Raw genomic sequence first — 20,189 nt, 5'->3', positions numbered from 1 at the left:
ACAGTCAAATGCTGGCTGTGGTTGTGGGAGAGAAGCTGAAATAGTTCTAGAGGCTGGACCTGAGACTCTGCCTTTAAGAGTGATTCCCCTTTCAGCTCAACCCCCGCTGTGACCCCTGAATTAATTACATGGATAAAAGAAAAGCAGGAACTCAAAGTTAACCTCTGTTATAGTCCCTGTGAAAATAAAAAACAAGGCCTCAACCTATTCTGAAAGTTTACACAGTTAAATGTCTGGGCTCACCGGCTTGTAGAGGGCAGACATTCTACGTATGTAAGTTCAACGTCTTTCGCACAGTACGTCGCCATCCATGCTAATCGGAGGTGCGAGGGAAAGGACAACAAACTAAACACAAAAAGCAGTGCTTAAGAAATTAGTTTTCAATCTAAATTTAAAAGTGGCATCACTGAAGTGGCTTCCTAATATCACAAGGAAGAGCGTTCCAGATGGCTGCGCATCTGAAAACGCGCAATGCAGTGACCGACTTTGTTCAATCGTTAGACAAAAGCCACTGCGAAAATGTGGACAAGTGACTGATCAGAGGTTTTAGGAACAACACAGTGGATGGAATATTACTGATGACAATGGCTAACCATCGAACAAAGACGGTCACTCCATCGCACGCTTTCAGATGCGCTTCTGCGGCTGTCTGGCATGCATACCTGTCAACCCATATGGTTTATCCGTATTCTTGTACAGGGACATTGAGTTCAGGTCCGTATGGCGTACAGCCGTTTTAATATGAGCAACATTTCGTTTGTCTATTTGTTTGTGTTTCTCTCTTGTGATGGGACTTTGTAGCATGAACGTTGAGATTTATAAGGGCATTGGGTGACCAATAAGGTCTGAATTGGTCTGTAAAAAGGTAGGCATTGATAAGGGATTGACAGGTAGGGGAATCTAGATTTGAAGCTTTCGTGACTGCAGGAATCCATACTCTTTGGTTCTTTCGGTAAAGTCACATAGGTATAAAATAAAATAAATCACGACGTTTCGATTGCAACACAAGCAATCATCATCAAGTGGGAAAACCACAGCAAGAACATTTTTTTGCTTAAGTGGGAGAGAGATGCCATGGTAAGAGGTTATTTAGGTAAGAAAGGGGGGGAGGGGCAAGGGGGAAGAGAGAGAGAAGGGGGTGTGGGGTAGGGGGAGCGCTGCATGAGCGCTAGGAGGAGAAGTGGGGGGGGGAAGTGGGCGGGGCTATAAGTGGGAGGCCGAGAGAGCTGGGGATGCGGGGGCGAAGTTAACTTGGAAATATAGACTGTATCCGGCAGATATGATAGACAACAACCATAAATAAGTTAGGGTTTTACCTGGTTAATAACATCCTTCCAATGATTGCTCAATTTGTATCCATCTTCTCAGTTGAAGTTATGTCTATGTTTATATATCTGGATGGCTTCATGAACGAACCTTTGATAGTAGCCTGAAGGTTTGCAGAGTACCTTGGTCTCGGAAAACACAATATCATGTGAGCCCACAGTGTTATAACAATAGTCAGCGACGGCAGAGGTATTGGTTCTGCCGTGTTTCAGATCTGCCTTGTGTTCGCGGACAAAGTCCGAGACATGTCGTTTCGTTTCCCCGATGTAACTGCTGCCGCAGGTACAACTCAGTTTGTAAACTCCAGGATATTTCATGTCAGGAATGACATCCTTCACAGATGGGATTAGATCATCGATTTTGTGTACTGTATTGAATCGGACCTGGATCTTGTGTTTGTTTAAGATTTTGGAAATATTTTTGGTAACACCTGCTATGTATGGTAACATGATGGTCTTTATTGGCTTCTCAGGGGGTTGTTTCTCCATAGTTGGAGAAACAACTTTGCAAATAATGCGGTCCGAGTACCCATTCATCTTGAGGGCCTGGTGTACGTGTTCCAGTTCACTGGCTAGGTGGTGTTGGTCGGAAATGCAAGTGGGCCGTATGGTGTAGTGTTTTGATAAGGGAATTCTTCTGTGCCGGATGGTGGTGGGAATCAGGTTTCAGATAGGAATCTGTTTGGGTGGATTTCCTGTAGACAGAGTGTCCCAACGAGCCGTCAGGTCTCTTCTCAAACAAAACATCCAGGAAAGGTAGCTTACCATCCTTCTCCACTTCCATGCTGAATTTGATAGATGGGTGTATGGAATTGATGTGGTTGAGAAATTGGTTCAAAGCTGGCAGGCCATGTGGCCAAATGACAAAAGTGTCGTCTACATATCTCTTCCACAAGGAAGGACGTAGGATGGATGTCTGGATGGCATCTGTTTCAAATTTCTCCATGAAAACATTCGCTATCACTGGTGATAAGCGGGAACCCATGGGGGTACCTTCATTTTGTTTGTAGAAAGTACCATTCCAGGTGAAGTAAGTGTTGGTAAGGCAGTGCCTAACCAGGGAAAGGTACATCAGGATTCAGTCCATGTTGGACTAAGTCTTAAATTATTGCTAAGGTGGCAGGTACATAAAGAAGGTACTCCACTTCGGCCCATCGTTTCCACAATCAGTTCACCTACCTACAAACTGGCCCGTTTTCTGGCCGACACCTTGCTTCCATTCCTGGGCAAGACTACCTCAGCAGTACGTAACTCAGCTCACTTGGTCTCTCTAATCAAGGGCATTTCACTGTCCCCAGATGATTTGCTCGTCAGCTTTGATGTAGTTTCTCTGTTCACCAAGGTTCCTGTACCTGACACCTTAGTCCAACATGGACTGAATCCTGATATACCTACCCTGGTTAGGCACTGCCTTACCAAAACATACTTCACCTGGAATGGTACTTTCTACAAACAAAATGAAGGTACCCCCATGGGTCCCCCCTTATCACCAGTGATAGCGAATGTTTTCATGGAGAAATTTGAAACTGATGCCATCCAGACATCCACCCTACGTCCTTCCTTGTGGAAGAGATATGTAGATGACACTTTCATCATTTGGCCATATGGCCTGCCAGGTTTCAACCAATTTCTCAACCACATCAATTCCATACACCCATCCATCAAATTCACCATGGAAGTGGAGAAGGATGGTAAGCTACCTTTCCTGGATGTTTTGTTTGAGAAGAGACCTGACGGCTCGTTGGGACACTGCCTACAGGAAATCCACCCACACAGATTCCTATCTGAAACCTGATTTCCACCACCATCCGGCACACAGGAATTCCCTTATCAAAACACTACACCATCGGGCCCACTGCATTTCCGACCAACACCACCTAGCCAGTGAACTGGAACACGTACACCAGGCTCTCAGGATGAATGGGTACTCGGACCGCATTATTTGCAAAGCTGTTTCTCCAACTATGGAGAAACAGGGGGTTGTTTATCCAACTATGGCGAAACAACCCCCTGAGAAGGCAATCAAAACCATCATGTTACCATACATAGGTGTTACCAAAAATATTTCCAAAATCTTAAACAAACACAAGATCCAGGTCCGATTCAATACAGTACACAAAATCCGTGATCTAATCTCATCTGTGAAGGATGTCATTCCTGACATGCAATATCCTGGAGTTTACAAACGGAGTTGTACCTGCGGCAGCAGTTACATCGGGGAAACGAAACGACATGTCTTGGAGCGTGTCCGCGAACACAAGGCAGATCTGAAACACGGCAGAACCAATACCTCTGCCGTAGCTGACCATTGTTATAACGCTGTGGGCTCACATGATATTGTGTTTTCCGAGACCAAGGTACTCTGCAAACCTTCGGGCTACTATCAAAGGTTTGTTCATGAAGCCATCCAGATATTTAAACAGACATAACTTCAACCGAGAAGATGGATGCAAACTGAGCAATCATTGGAAGGATGTTATTAACCAGGTAAAACCCTAACTGCTTTATGGTTGTCTATCATATCTGCCATATAGTCTTTTTCCGAGTTAACTTCGCCCCCGCATCCCCAGCTCTCTCGGCCTCCCACTTCTAGCCCCGCCCACTCCCCCCCCCTTCTCCTCCTAGCGCTCACGCAGCGCTCCCCTCCCCCTACTCCCCTCCTCTCTCCCCCCTTGCCCCTCCCCCCTTTTTTACCTATATAACCTGTTATCACGGCATCTCTCTCCCACTTCAGCAAAAAATATTTCTTGCTGTGGTTTTCCCAACTGATGATGATTGCTTGTGTTGCAATCGAAACGTCGTGATTTATTTTATTTTATACCTACGTGACTTTACCGAAAGAACCAAAGAGTAGGTATGGGAATACTCTTGCTTCCGATATTAGGAAGCCACTGGCGCTATGCACTTTCAAATCTAGATTGAAAACTAATTTACTCAGAACTGCTTTTTGTGTCTAGTTTGTTGTCCTTTCCCCACACTTCCCATTATCATGGTTGGCTATGTACGGTGCAAAAGAAGTTCAACATACATACACGCATCATCGTACTTATCACCAGTATCTCAGTTCAAGAGAAGTGTGGGTGACGACGTGTGGATGTGTAACGCACGCGAGTGCTCCAGCAGCGCCAGTGCCACGTAGTGGTGGGACAGAGCGAGGAAGTGCAAGCTCTTCACCCGCACCATGGTGCGCCATGACACAGGTACGTAGTCCGTGATCGCCGTCTGGTCCATGGTCTGGTGAGTCACATTGTAGACGTCCGACACCTGCGCGCCAAAAAAAAAAATACAAAGATCTCCCATGTAGCCTTAACAGACTGGTGGGGTTAAGTGCTGTTGGAGAGCACCTATGAAGGCTGGAACGGCACACGAGGGGGTGGGTGGCCAGCACCACGCCCGACAACCTTTTTCTCCCAAGTGGTGATGTTTATTCACGGCACCAGGTACTCATTTGAGGCTGAGTCGACCTAGGGGAGGCCCAGGACCAGTTCAGATATTCGTCACCGATGTTCATCATGAGCATCAATTGAACTCGGGTCACCGGCTTTGTAGCACTGCACAATAACCACTACGCTACTGCTCACTCCCACCTGAGCAGCCAACAAATGTAACATATGCACATTAGAAAATTACTCTACATTTAACAACTGTATTTTTTTAAATGACAATATTAATTGCAAATTACATTTTAAATGGAACAGTTTTTTCAAAATCACAGGTAAATTCTTTTTAAAAGTGGATACAATATTTATGGCTCATTAGGCATGTGTTCCTGATTTTGGGATTAAACCAAAGCATTTGAAAACAGGGCCGAGATACAACATTTTCCATGCGGTTTTTGAGCTCCCTTCCTGATGATGCTCGAAGCAGTCGAAGTGAAATGGAGGTTGATGTTAGATTCAGTCGTGAAAAGCCTTAAGGAAGGAGAGATGCATCCTTGGAATTACGCAGGGAAACAACAAGGGGAATCCATGGATCAGAGAACAAACGCATATTAGAAACATTACATTGACTGTTAAGATAAGTGGGCTTGGACAGCAAGGATGCATCATGGCTAGAAAGGATCGTGGCTGATGTACAGCTGTGGATAGATCACAGCTGCTGATAATGATGATTAATTAGGATAAAAATGTATTAGACAGAGGAGTGGAGATGAAAAGGATCGAAGTGGCAATATTACTGTAGAATTGGGAGGAAGGCGATAGAGAATGTGGGTGCTGCTTTCTAACCCTGGTGGCCTCCTGTGCGATGTTGAACAATGCAGGGACGTCGTTATGCAACCCCTGCAGCAGGAAACGCTCGAAGACGCACTCCTGCACCTGTGCAGCCATGAGGCGCACGAGCATCGTGAGCGAGGCCGGGCTCATGTCCAGGGTGGGTGCATGCGTGAAGTTTTCCTTTAGATAGTTGAATGCACCTGTGCAGTCGGATGCGAAGACACGGGGCAGTCGCGTTTAACACAACTCACAACATATTTGTATAATTCGTTAGCGAGAAGTTCTCAGTTTCAACCATAACGCATCAGTCTCCCTTGAAAACTACATATTTAAATTACGTAACTTAACTTACTCGTGACTATGGAAATATGTATTGTCCAAGAGCTGAGAAGAACATTCCACTTTATTCAATGTCCACTCATTGCTGTGGTACGATGCCATTCCTTTTCATTTTCACTCACTCGAATCCCTTGTCATTTCACACATGAAGGGGGGGGTAAGGGGGCCTTTGCTGTTGACTTTCTGCGCCTCCTGTGCCGGATTTCATTGATCAGTTTTGCTATCGGCTTTTAGTTGGCCTAGAGCACTTATTTATTGGCCGTTTGTTCAATCTCCTGGGAAAAATAACATTTGCTGTATTGATTATATTTTTTCTATTAAATAATTTCCAACATATATAATATATACACACAGGACGATTTTTTAATCTTAAACTGCCAAAATAATTATTTCATTGCATACCATGGCAACAAATAAATAAATATGAGTTTACTTTAGATATATTAACGTTTATTTGAAAATTTACTGAAAAAGCTTATCTACATATGGTACAGTTAACGCTCAATAAGCCAAGGTTATGGGGGGAAAGCCCAAATGCAAAACAAATGTAAATCAGGATATGAAAACAAACGTATTTCTTCAGGATACAAAATATAGCAGATGTAGAATGTGTCATTTGTCTTTACCTTTTACTGAACTAATCCATTTACCGCCATCCTAAAACCGAGAAAACAGCAATACTCGCCCTCCCGCTTCCGGCCAATATCCCTCTCCCGGCCAATATCCCTCTCGTCCTCCACCTCCAAACCGATGGAATGTGCCGTACTCGTCAGACTTTCCCCCAATATTGACCCCCAACTGCCTGCTGAACAAGTTAGATTTCGAACTGGATATAGCAATTGCGAACAGATTGTTGCCTTCACCACCCTCAAAAGAAGCTGGTTTGCAGCATGAATAGAAAACGGCATGACAACAATTGACATCTATGCTCTGCTGAAGATGGACAAAACCATCAGATGCTGTGCTACTGGACACATAATCAACGTGATGCTCAGCGCCTGTACTTTTAGGGTAAACCTTGCTATTGAACACAGCCACAAGAAAATAGTAAACAATGGTATCCCTCAGGTACTCTCACTATTTAACATATATGTGACCTGCCATGTATATATATTATCTCGCAAGTTCATCCATGTAGATGACATAGCCCTGCTGCACAGGACACAAACTTCAAGAACATTGTTAATAGATGGTTACCGCATTACGTGCTTTCAGATGTGCTTCTGCTGCCAGCTGGAATGCTCTTCCTTCTGATGTTAGCAAGTCACTGGAGCTATGCACTTTTAAAATCTAGATTGAAAACTAATTTCTTTAGAAATGCATTTTGTATTTAGTTTGTTGTCCAAACATCACACCTCCTGCCTTTGACATTCCTCAAAGAAATTGGTATAAGTGTCAACCGCATCAGAACATCAGCAGGCCAATGCGCACATCTCCTTCATGAATAGAAAATTTAAGACAAGCCACAGTATTACGACTGTGGCCATGCAACTAAAACTATGGACCATCTAGGAAACCACTGTAGTTTACACTACTTCAAGGGAGGAATAGCAAAACTACACAAACTCTCTGCTGAAGCCCTCTTCGTGGCTAGCAGACCATGACATTTCAATTTAGCTCAACATATTGCCACACGCAATAAAACATAATCAGTTAATTTTCCAACGTTTTTGTGGTCACATCGAGTCAGTCACTCGCGACGATGCCATTACCAATTTCCGGGCGGTGATGGTGCACGACTGCAACAAAACACTGTGGAAGTGACGGGTAGTGGATCACACAAATTGTTAAACTTACTTCCCATGGGTGCCATACCTTGACTTGCAAGGAGAAGGCCGTACAGAAAAAAATGTGGACTCCAACTCTTCCTTCGGTATGGGATAGAATGTTTCCCTATCGCACGTACGGGTTTACTCCGGGTACTTCCCAAATGTAAGCACTCATTAATAATGCCTTAATATAGAGAAGATCGCAGACCCTGGGCAATTGTTGGCGCCAGTTCACCATGTGGCTGCCTTCCTACTTGTCTGTAGTTTCTCGTGTCTCCGAGTCTTTCTTTCTCTTCGAGAGTGAGTGAATACTGTGCGGCGGTGCGTTACAAGTTGAAATTATTATTAACCCTTTCCTGTTCCAATGATATACACGCAGGGAGGGCGTGTGGCACAGTTTGGTACCAGCTATCTTAGAGTACTGCCGTGTCACTACAGTTCTCTGCAGTGAGTACACTGTTGATAAAAACAGTGCTACGCCTCTCCAAATAAAATTAACGCCGAGCCACTTTCGCGTTCCGAAATTCATAGGTGAACAGGACCCACCCTGCAAATTGCAGATGTCTCGGAATGGGAAAGGGTTCATAACAATTACGTTTTGACTTGTGATTATCCAACAACATTTTTATAGGAAGTAAACTCATTTGTTTTATAGCGAGATAAAAAAAATGGTTAGCGAAACACAAACCGGCCGCTTTTTGGAAGGCGTCGATGGCACTGTGGAGGCCATCGTGCGCGGTGCGGTCCTGCCGCGCCCCGATCTGCGTGTAGAGGGCGCCGACGTTGAAGAGCACGCTGCCTCGCTCAAACGCGAGCGTTCGCTGGCACGCTGGCATCCCGGTCAGCGAGTCATACCTGCATGCGTTGAACAAGGTGGTGCAAGGCAGTGTCACAACCGTCAATGCCTGACAGTACTTCCCTTGTTACCGATAAATAATTCTAACTCACCGCAAGAACATTGTATATGGAACTAAAAGTGTTATATTTTATTTCGATTTAAAGCTTTCGTGACTGCAGGGACTCATCTTCTTGGTTCTTTTGGTAAAGTCACGTAGAATGGAAATAAAATAATAAAAATAAAACATAATAAAATATGTTATATTTTACTCAATTAATGAGGAAATACATAGCAATCATCACCCTAAAATGTGAAAACATAGCAGGGCCCTCCTGAAATAGTACTGAGACTGAAGTGAGGCATTACTAGATAAACTAAACAAAAAAACTAAACAATATTTTTTTTATTTTACCAGGTAAGGCTTGCTGAGCTATATAGCTCTGTTTCAGAAGTGACTTGAGCACGAATGATAGCTCAATGAAGTGGCTTATCATGTGGAAATGTATTGCAGCTAAATACTCTAAGCACATGTTTCTAAATGTGGAGGGAAAAACCGGAAGACCCAGAGAAAAATCCACATGACCATGGGGAGATACAGACACAAACCCAAAATATACAACAGGTGTCAGGTTTAGGATCGAACCCACGACCTGCATACGAGCCGAGGGAGTTAACATCTCGCCGCCATGGTGCCCCAAGCATAACAATGATGATTCTTCATGGGAACGATAGGTTCGGTAACCAAGGCCGATGACATTACTTTTGACGGTTCATGTGAACAGGGTAGGCCACGAGAACGCTGTCATTATCAGCAGCACATTGACAACGATGTGTAAGGCACAGAGATGTAAACAATGGCAATCGGTTACGCACCACGTGAAGAAGACTCCACTGTGCCTGTGCGGTGGGCAGAACCTGTTCTCCACAAAGTATAACTGGTTGTAATACTCCATCAGCAGCTCCACGCCAACCTCGTTCCTTCGTGGAGTCCTCATCGCCTGCACGCCCAGGTACAGCACAGCCAAGGGTCTATAACACAATACGTCAAACATTACACAGCGACGTGTTGCCTGTATTGTGGCTTCCTTCAATGTGTGACCACTGTAAAGTACTTAAGCTGAAAAAAGTATTTTGAATGTCAGAGGCCTCTAATGGATGTGTAGTGGGTCCAAGTGAGTTGCAGACGTTCCTTTTAAAGGCAACACTTTTATTTGTAACACCGTAACACAAAGGGCCCCTTTACCAGACTACAGTGAGTTACTGCTACGAAGGGTCAATCCCTCACTCGGGTTTCCAACCACGTGGTTGCCTCGTAAGACAGAGAGCTTCAGCTTGAGACGTAGAGCTTCCCGCTTGTAGATGTTGAGCTTCCAGCTTGTAGAGTGCAGCGACCCCGGTCCCTCTCAGGGACCCGCCTTATATTCCTCTCCGGTCAGGACCGCTCTGCCCTCGGCCCCGCCCGCCTTCTCGAACATTCTCGTTCCCACTCGATCCTTCTCAAGAGCTCTCTCCGGACACGTGATCACCCACGAGTCCCCCCCACCTAGGGCCCCCTGTGTGGACATTCTGGATCACGTATCTATGGGGTCAACCAGAGTGCCATGGCTCGGGGCAACCCTGCCCCTGGGCTGACACCCCCTCCCCCTCGAGGGAGCCCCCACCACACGCTATGCGTGGTGCCCGCACTATCCCAGTGCTCACCAAGTCCCGCTAGGGCTGGTTTTACACAAAGCCATCCACACGGTGCTGTCCATGATGTAGAAGCATCGAACGGCATGACCCTTCCGGGCCGGCACCATACAGTGACATCCCCGATGTCACTACATCACCCCCCACCCCCCTCCCCCTTCATAGCATCCGGCCATCCCGGCTGTCAACTCCCCCCGCAATGAACAATAAGTGAAATGCAACGAGCAAAAAAACAGTGTGCCTCAACAGTAACGAGAAAAGAAATAAATACCCCAACTCACCTGTACAAAAATTACACTATATACAAATGTACAAACCAACAGGGAGAAGGGTGGAAACCAACGAAACCATAATAGCCACACCATCTTAACAACAATATAAAAACAGCGTGAACCACGGGATCCCCCATTTGCATTAGACCTCTCACCTTCATCGTGTAACGACGGACGCGAGCACAATGGCGGCAAGGTTAAACCAATGACCGCCGCGGTTATACTTGTGCCTCAGAGCAAGAAGGACCTGAGTTTGATTCCTGACCTCGGCTGCCTTTCTGTATGACATTTGTATGTTCTCCGCCTGTTCTGCATAGGTTACTGCTGCGTTCTCCGGCATGTATATACGTCAAACTTCTTTCGCACCATACGTAGCCAAACGTGCTAATCGGAGATGTGGTTTCTTCCTATAGCTACAAGTGTAACTGGTGTTGGCCAAACATCGCAATGTAGCAGGACGATCCTGAAAAAGTATTCGGACTTTGGCTTTACTGGGTAAATAAGTAATTGTTATACTTGTAGTGACATCGCTGGATGTCACCATGCTGCAAGTGCAGTACCGGCCCTAGAGGGCACGGAGTGTGTCGACCTGAAGGGAAGGTCGGGTAAGGCCATGACAGCCTCGTTGACCCATGAGGACACGTGAATGGTTAGAATGACAGAGGGGCCCCCGAGAGGGGGCTGTGAGGGTCATGTGATGGAACCGAGGTTCTTCTTGAAGGTTCTGGAAAAGGGGCGTGGCCAGGGGTGGAGTCGGCCATGCCGGAGAAAAATATAAGCCGAGTCCCGAGAGGGCTGTCCGTCCTGGGGAAGAAACTCTTCGTCTACGATCTCCGATCTTCAAGTCCTAAAGCACGTGAACCTGGGCAGTCTACTGTTGGTCCCGGTCAAGTTGATAGTTACCTTGTAACCTGTGTAGTTAGCCAGGGTGGTCACCACCCTCGGTTGTTGTCATGTTAAGGGGAAAGTTACCCCGTTGTGTTGAAGTAATAAATGCGCTGCCTCCGAGTCTTAAGTGTGCGACTCAGTTAAACCCACTCCACTATTATGCATTGGCAGTAGTGCACAAGCATAAATAATACAAACTCACACTCATTAATAACACTGCCTTAAAAGGAATATATAAATATTAAATAGGTGAAGTTTAGGGTAATGGCCTTTCTTCACGCCAAATACGTTATGTGCACTGTCTGAAATGTCCACTTGTATATCTTACTTTTAAGGTAATGTTTTATTGATGAATGTGTTGAGTTTAATATTATTATTATATAATTATTACCTGTCGGAGCTCCAGAAGATCTTTGATTTCCTCTTCATATTTTTCTCCACATTCACCATAATGCTCTTCAATAAATGCCTGAAAAGTACACAATTGTTCAAACCACACAATTTCGGAAAATATAAACGATAAAATAAACAAGAACATCTAAACAAAAAATTAAAATGAGAGGCCAGAGGTGACTGCCGCTGACATCACTAAAGCACACATTCACTGTGCTCCATCGGCCAAGTCCTGTTTTAGTCAACATCTCAAGATTTGACTTGATTTTTTTCTTTCATCGCAAAAAATTAATTACTCATTGCAGGGCCTCTGTAATATTAAGTTTTTTTTTAAAATAGCAGGTAAAGCCCATTGAGCTATTAGCTCTTAAATTTCGATTTAAATTTCGATTTAAAGCTTATTAGCTATTTTTCAGAAGCGACCTAGCCACAAATCATAGCTCAACGAAGTGGCTTATCACATGGAAATGTATTGCAGCCAAATACTCTCAAATCATTTAAATTTTGATTTAAAGCTTTCGTGACTGCAGTGATTCATATTCTTAGTTCTTTCGGTAAAGTCACGTTGAAGGGAAACAATAAAATAATAAAATATATAAAACAATTAAATTCTCACGACGTTTCGACTGTAACACAGTCATCATCAGGTGACTGTGTTACAGTCGAAACGTCATGAGAATTTTATTGTTTTATATATATTTATTATTTTATTGTTTCCCTTCAACGTGACATTACCGAAAGAACCAAAAATATATATACTCTCAAAGCATGTTTATAAATGTGGAGGGAAAAACCGGAGGACCCAGATAAAAATCTACGTGACCATGGGGAGAACATGCAAACTCCAAAAATAATGGCATCAGGGTCGGGATCGAAACCATGACCTGCATACCAGGTGAGGAAGATAATATCTCGCCACCGCTGTGCCCCAACATGCCCTCCTCCATCTAGTATTAGGTATTCCTTCTGGTATCATATTTCCAAGTTTCTCGTATCAAATATGCCAAGGAAAGCAATGTTCCCACAGTAATGTGCATGTGCTATTTACACTCCACTAAAGGACACACCAATGGTCATATTGTCAGTTGCCCTATGACAAATTAAGTAGAACAAGTGATAAGTAAGGTGCATTTTATCATTTTAATTTGTTCCCTGATCCATGTGTTTGTCTCTTGGTGTACTTTCACACGTGCATCTTTCTCTACTATTTTGTAGAAATGTTTGATTTTGTTCTATTTATTTGTCAAGTGTCAATGTTTCTGATCCATATGTAGTGATCCAACTGAGTCGCAGATGTTGTCTTGGAAACAACACTATGTATTACATAAAGTCAAACACAACATAACGTAACCTACACTTGGGTGTTGAACGCCCATCTAACCACGCTACGGCAGAACTAGACACGGTCCCGCTATCCCGGTTCGGACCACAAGCTAGGTCCTGGACCGCATGGCTTGAGGCTTCTTCAACCCGACGTGGATCTTCACTCACCAACAGTCAAGAACCCAGAGCACCACACGGGGCCCCCCGTTATATCAGCCTGCGCTGGGGCTGGCTCTGCTTTTCGCCCCACCCACCTCAATCTCTCCAGCTTTTTCCCCAAGGCTCCCGAGAGCTCCGCTATACCACGTGACCACCTAGCGGCCCCCCATCCACCGGTGGCCCCCCACCGTCGCGTGTCGGCAGGTCACCCAGAGTATCATGCCTCAACGTAACCCTCACCGGGAGCCCGCACCGCATACTGTACATGGTGCCCTCGCGCTAACCAGTGCTCACCCAAGCCCCACTAGGGCTGGTACTACACCCCGTAACCCGGGCTGCCCATAATGACAACACATTATCCGCCGTGGCTTCGTAAGCCCCAGCACCACATATAGTGACATACCCAGTCACTACACATACATCATTGCTGGCAATATGTAATAAATTACAATTAATTCACAACTTTCTTGATACACCTAGCATTTAAATATGTGATTTACCAATCACCAACCTGTTTATTGCCATGATGCTCCTATTGCTTATGTCTTCAATCACTCTGTGTTGTGTTCTCTGATTTCTCATCTCATTCTACACATGATTTTTTAGAGATCTGTATCTCATCGAAATTTACACCTATCATATTTCTTATATTGTTCATCATGTTTTTTATGGTTTTAGAAAACTTCTGCTCTTATAACGCAGTGGGCTCGCACGATAATTGTTTTTTTCCGAGACCAAGGTACTTTGCAAACCTTCGGGTTACCATCAAAAATTTGTCCATGAAGCCATCCAGATATGTAAACACAGACACAATTTCAACCGAGAAGATGGGTATAAGCTGAGCAATCATTGGAAGGACGTTATTAACCAAGCAAACTTGCTCTGGTGCTTCCATCCTCCCTGCCGTTTGGCTGTTATATCCGACTCTCTGAGTTGCATTGCCCTGTTAGGTGCCTCTGCATTAACGAGCTGGGGTCTCACTAACATGGCCACCTCTGCTCCCTTAGCCTCGATCTATCGATGGTTCTGGCTGTGTGATGGGCTGTGTATCTCACTGGCGAAACCACCGTTGCGGTGGTTCTCTTGCGTTGACGCGCTTGCCTCTTACAAGTGCAGTTGGCAGCGCCGCAGCTTGTGTTACACATAGACATGCCATTAACTTGTGAACCTCCCTATTCTCTCTGCCTAATCTCTCTCATCAACATAGTGGTAATCTCCCATTAACACTGCTGTTGTGCACATATGCGGGGATGATACTCTTATGTGGCGACGGAAGCTCATTTCATGCTAATCTCTCTCCCTAATCTCCCCCATTAACACAACTGACGTGCTTGCGTCCGGGGATGGAATTCCTTTCCAGCTCAGACCCCGCTTGCTTGCCCTTCACCACATATATAACCTTGTTGTAACAGTTCTCTCACTGGTTCAGCAGTTCCACTGCTGGATTTTTTTTTCCGCCTGCGGACGATCACTTGTGTTGCAATCGAAACGTCGTGATATATTATTTTTTATTTTATTTTTCTACCTACGTGACTTTACCGAAAGAACCAAAGAGTATGGATTCCTGCAGTCACGAAATCTTCAAATCAAGATTCTGCTCTGCAAGTTTATTTCCCCCCCAACTGATAATTATGATGCTATTAACGTCATTACCTACAGTAGTACCACCCATTTATAAGGTTTGTTTCTCTTAGGATTTGAATCTGTTGCAAAGATTCAGTTTAAATTCCCCCTACCTCAACAGTTATTTTTTTTTACGTGAACTGTCATGTTTTTTTATTATGATTATCTTTGTCCTCTTTGCTATGAAATTGGTGTTGCAGGACAGTCAAATCAATATTTTATTTTTCAAGAGTTAAAAGTGAAAAAAATGCAACAAATATAATGTGATGGTCATTGGTGACTGGGCTGAGAACATCAACTCGTGAGACATCAAAACCCAGTTTAATCGAGGGCAGCCACCCGCATTCAAACCCTGGATCTTAGCGGTACTAGCTAAACGCTCTGACAACTTTGACTGCTCTGCCCTCTGAGCCACCTCAGAAGTTGGTTAACTTTATCATACATTTTGGAATACACCCACAACGTGTTGTCCTGCTGTTGGGACATGTATTTGAATAACCATTAACATGTATTTATTTAATAGCCTTAATATTAGCTGAGAAACGAAACATGAAGTACTCTTGAAGCCTATAACTTTGTGTGATTCCCAGTGAGACTAAGAATCCCATGGTTCATAAAAAAACGAACACTGTCTTTAAACATGTTTATTTACCCATGTTGACACAGCACACTGTATTTGTTGTGTAGAAGCAGTGGTGTTTTAACAGCTGTGCCCAAGATCCATTTGTTAGATTTTATTTTCTCCCAGTGTCGTATTTCAGGCTGACTCACCTAGGGCGATGTCGCGCTTTCACGTCACAGGTGCCAAAGGCAAAAGATGATAATCATAATTTACACGTCTAGAGTGCGTACATTTCTAGTCGTGCAGCTTTTTGCCATGTTTAATGACAAGTCGTACCTTGAAAGGTGTTAAGAAGTCAACTTCTTTAGTTTCCTTTAGGCCGAGCGGGATCAATGGGACACTGATGCCTTCACTGTCAAGAAAAACACATGCTCACATTCATGTATTATTATGATTATGCTTGTTTATCCAGAAAAACCCGAGTTTCAATAATCTTTTTTCTGTAGGGCCCTGCCAATTTTTTTTTAAATAGGGGGTGATGATGCTGCTATGTTTAATCTCAAGTGAGTAATTTGCAGGTAATTTTTCAACATTGGGATGTTTGGCCAATACCAGTTACATTGTATTTTTTTTCTTTCAGCTATGGTACATAACTGAGGAACCTGGAAGAAACCCATTATAGAACAGGGGCAGAACATATACACGCCACACGGAAAGGTGCCCGAGTTTAGAATCGAACCCAAACCTTCTTTCTGTGAGGCACAATTACCACTGCACCACCCTGCCGCCAAATGTAACATCCTCAAAGTACTGTATACAATGCTGAATTAATAATGATGACATTTCAGCAGTCACACTTATTTGACACACCACTCTTTCTATAAACAGTTTTACATTAACAATCATGCTCTTTGGATATAAAATGGATACAATGTTACATAGTCACAGCAAAACAGCATGGCACATATTCACAGCAAACATACTCACAATGTATTACAACAGCAACAACACATCCAGCTGCTGTGAAGAGAATCACATTAATCAACTGAATACATACAATCTACGTTGGACCGATGGCCCTAAATACAATTGCAGTATTCTGATGCTTCGCAAGTCTATATATATCATGTGCTCAGTGTTATCCAAAATTGAAACACAAATCCCCATAGTAACATAATTTATCCTTCTATGTGTATCATTTAAAATGTATACGATGTGTGGTGTAGCTCCTTTTGATCTGTCAGTCTGTCATGGGTGAACCTTGCTATATGCATACTCAGCAGATCCACGATTCTTCCTATTACCCAAAGATTCCCCCTAAGGATTCACATATATGTTTAAAAAATTAGGATTCATATAAATGGTATATTTGATGGTGATAAAGAAATAATTCAATCGTGACTGTGACAAGGATTCATGTGGCAATGCTGTTCCCAATAAAAAAAACAATGGGATTTATGGTCCTTGCAGGAGATGGCATGAGACATGGTGAGCATTACACCTGTCCATGTGAAACTTCTAGTGCTGTCCCTCTGTATTTGTGGGCTTTTCCTCGTTACCCCTGTGTTCTGTTGCATGAAAAGCCCTCTTTATTAAAAGAGTCATAACCAATCATCCAAATGCAGGACCATCTGAAATCGAGTCTTGAGATATAGTGAGGCTTTCCTAAATAAACTATAGTATTATCTGAATAATTTAGGGAAAAAAAGTGGGTAAGTATAACTATAAATAAACTATAAACATTTTTTTTTATTTTACCAGGGAGGGCCCACTGAGCTACATAGCTATTTTTCAGAAGCGACATGGCCACAAATGATAGCTCAACGAAGTGGCTTATCATGTGGAAATCTATTGCAGATAAATACTCAAAACACACATTGTATCTAAATGTGGAAGGAAAAACCGGAGGACCCGGAGAAAAATCCATGCGACCATGGGGAGAACATTCAAACTCCAAATATACAGGCGTCAGGTTTTTTCCATCGAACCCATGACCTGCACACCAGGCGAGGGAGTTAGCATCTCGCCACCACGGCGCTGGGATGGGCTGTGCCCTGCCAAAGTCCCTTTGGGCAACCAAATTTCACTCTCCTTAACAGTACATCACTTTTATGGTGGCCCCCACACAACAGTTTTGCTGCACCGCCACCTCCCCATCAGAGAGGAGCTGGATGAAATGACGTACACTTGTTTCTATGTGTGTTTGAGGCTCCTCGACAGTGAGGTAGATGCCCTCCAGCAATAACGGAGGGCAGAGCAGCGACGCTCACAACAACGAGCGGAGCGCCGGGTGGTTAAAACACAACAAGCTAGCACACAGTAGGGGGCACAGCTGGTGCATCGGCCAGTCATGTTAGTCAGTCAATCCATGGCGCCTGGGTCTCTCCCGTGACCTCCTGCCAGCAGGTGTTCGACACTTCACGTGGCTTTAAAGTGCACATAGCCTGGCACAAGCGCCGTGGTGATGTCACCGCCACTTCGTGGTGAATGGCAGTTATTGTTGTTGGGATAGGTGGAGCCGGGTGCCCGTCACTTGCACACCTGTCGTTCTGGTAGATCTCCATGGAGCTGTTCAGCTCGGCCAGCTCCTCCTTGAGCAGCTGGAGGTTGGAGTTGACGAAGCTGAGCTCGAGCGCAACCGTTTCCTTGACTTTGTTGTTGTTGGTCGCTCTGTCGTTACAAAATGTATTTCGTGGATAAATGAGCTCCCGTTGCAAAAAAAAACAGTTACAGCCCGCTTACATGTACGAGCTGATGCTGTTAGTTTTACATTTAACAAATATCTTGAATATTTCATCACCAAAGTCGTACCGAGTTACATTGTAGTACACAAGTAACAGTCCATTACACAATCGTACCTGTTATCCTGGCCTTGTACTCAATAAATGTTTAAACAGGCACGTGTCGCAAAACAATTCATGTGTAGCTAAGCATTCCATATAGGCACACAAATCATTCTCTAATGTTAAAATGTATTCTTCACTGCTGGGTCTGTTTTTAGTAATCATTGTTTTCCAATGTTGTGCAAAACTTGTGAATGCCCAGATGTAGCCGGGTGGCTCCGGGCACCCACAATGCCCCTGTGTGGAAGCACTGACCCGGCATCAGTGAGACGCTGAGGCAGATACCCGTGTGGTGAGTTTGTGGTCTCAGCCCAGTCACAAAGAATTTCACATTAACATATTTTACTTATGTTTTGGCTTAATTTGCCACATCCCAGATGTGCGAAAAAAATTTCATGCTGGAGTGCCAATAAGACGCTGATTGCAGTGCCATCACCCATAGCTCTCTATGATGTTAAGTTACAAGGTCATTCTCTGACACGTGACCTACCACTTGCTAATTTGTCTCATGAGATGAATACAATCATAGTTTCAAAACAACATGGAAAATAAACATTCTAACCTTCAATTCACACATAAAACAGACATCTGTAAAAAAAAAGACCAAATCAAGGATCTCCCTGTTACACACACTTGCAGGAATGATCCTAGAGTGCCTCAACTGATGTGCTGCGAACTGCCACCCTCTCATCGATATGCTCAGTGGCATCGTATTGCACTGCAGCCTGGTCCAGGAGCTCGTACACAAAAACGGCTAGATGCACAATTGAATAACACGATGCGCATTATAACCAAAACATTAAATCTAATGGCTTCCTGTTCTGGCGAAAATTCTGCCACCAAATATCCAGAGGTATACAAACTGCAAGGGCGTTTACACGTTTTCTTGCAAACGACAATCGACCCACCAACCAAGACCTCAACAATGTATTTCACCGCCAACTCAAATCCCGATCCCCCTTCTGGGATCACGCTGCTGTCACCATTCTAGAATCTCACCCATATCCAGAAGAATGCTGGAGAACACAGTAGAACAATGCGGACGTCCAGAATAACCACCTCATTCGAGACCCCAGACATCAAACTTCCTGGCTTTGATATTCCTCGAAGACACTGGTGTAACCATTAACCGCAGCAGAACATCAAAAGGCCGATGTGTACATCTCTATCATGATTGAATATTTAAAGACAAGCCAGAGTGCGACTGTGGCTGTGCAACTCAAACTATGGACCAAACAGTAAACCACTGTAGTCTGCACTTCTTCAAGGGAGGAATAGCAAAACTACACAAACTCTCATGTATGTATGTATGTTGAACTTCTTTCGCACCGTACGTAGCCAACCGTGCTAATCGGATGTATGGGGGAAGGGCAACAAACTAAATACAAAAAGCAGTTCGAAAGAAATTAGTTTTCAATCTAGATTTAAAAGTGCATAGTTCCCAGTGGCTAATATCGGAAGAAAGAGTGTTCCAGACGGCCGCAGAAGTGCATCTGAAAAGCGCGATGCAGTTACCATTTTCTGAAACCCTTTAACTCCTGAACATATTACCAGATGCAACATATTAGGGTCTGTCTAATTTGTGCCAGGCCACTAAACCTAGTGAGCTGGAAATGTGTATTTAAAACAAGCGACAATCATGAGTGGGTTGACTCAGAGAAGCACTTCAAAAGAAGTGAAAAAGAATGAAGGGCTCCCTGAGAATATAAGCCCTGTGAGCGCTTCTGTTGTAATACAGAATCATGGGTGAGTCATGAAGCTCGGTGTTTGTTTCCCAAGGCAGGTCAAAGCTTTTGCCGATGAGGCATTCTGCAGCACTCCCTATTGATAGTACACATGTGGGAGTGTGATTAACTATGCCACCACTCTTGCAATGGCAAGTAATAACGAGCAATTACTTGACTTCACTCTGCACTCGGTAAACATTTATGGGTCTCTGTGATGGTAGACAA

The 20,189-nt window shown here is 44.1% G+C and overlaps 1 protein-coding gene across 2 annotated transcripts in view; it reads right to left on the bottom strand.

Moving 5' to 3' along the window:
- Positions 1 to 20,189, bottom strand: part of LOC116944091 (rhophilin-2-like) — a 62,250-nt gene that overhangs the window by 28,448 nt on the left and 13,613 nt on the right. For both annotated transcript variants that reach the window (XM_032957503.2, XM_032957505.2), the window contains 7 exons: positions 17,936 to 18,064; positions 15,731 to 15,806; positions 11,726 to 11,803; positions 9,359 to 9,483; positions 8,336 to 8,502; positions 5,552 to 5,739; positions 4,433 to 4,589 (listed from right to left, as the gene is read on the bottom strand). In XM_032957503.2, the coding sequence (XP_032813394.2) occupies positions 4,433 to 4,589; positions 5,552 to 5,739; positions 8,336 to 8,502; positions 9,359 to 9,483; positions 11,726 to 11,803; positions 15,731 to 15,806; positions 17,936 to 18,064 (920 nt within the window). The remainder of the gene's footprint in view (positions 1 to 4,432; positions 4,590 to 5,551; positions 5,740 to 8,335; positions 8,503 to 9,358; positions 9,484 to 11,725; positions 11,804 to 15,730; positions 15,807 to 17,935; positions 18,065 to 20,189) is intronic.

This window comes from Petromyzon marinus, chromosome 20 (assembly GCF_048934315.1).
Source record: "Petromyzon marinus isolate PM22_M1 ecotype Great Lakes invasive population chromosome 20, UKy_Petmar_22M1.pri1.0, whole genome shotgun sequence".
Lineage (NCBI taxonomy): Eukaryota > Metazoa > Chordata > Hyperoartia > Petromyzontiformes > Petromyzontidae > Petromyzon > Petromyzon marinus.
Note: the sequence above shows the minus strand (reverse complement) of the source record. Positions and strands in the feature narration are given on the sequence as shown.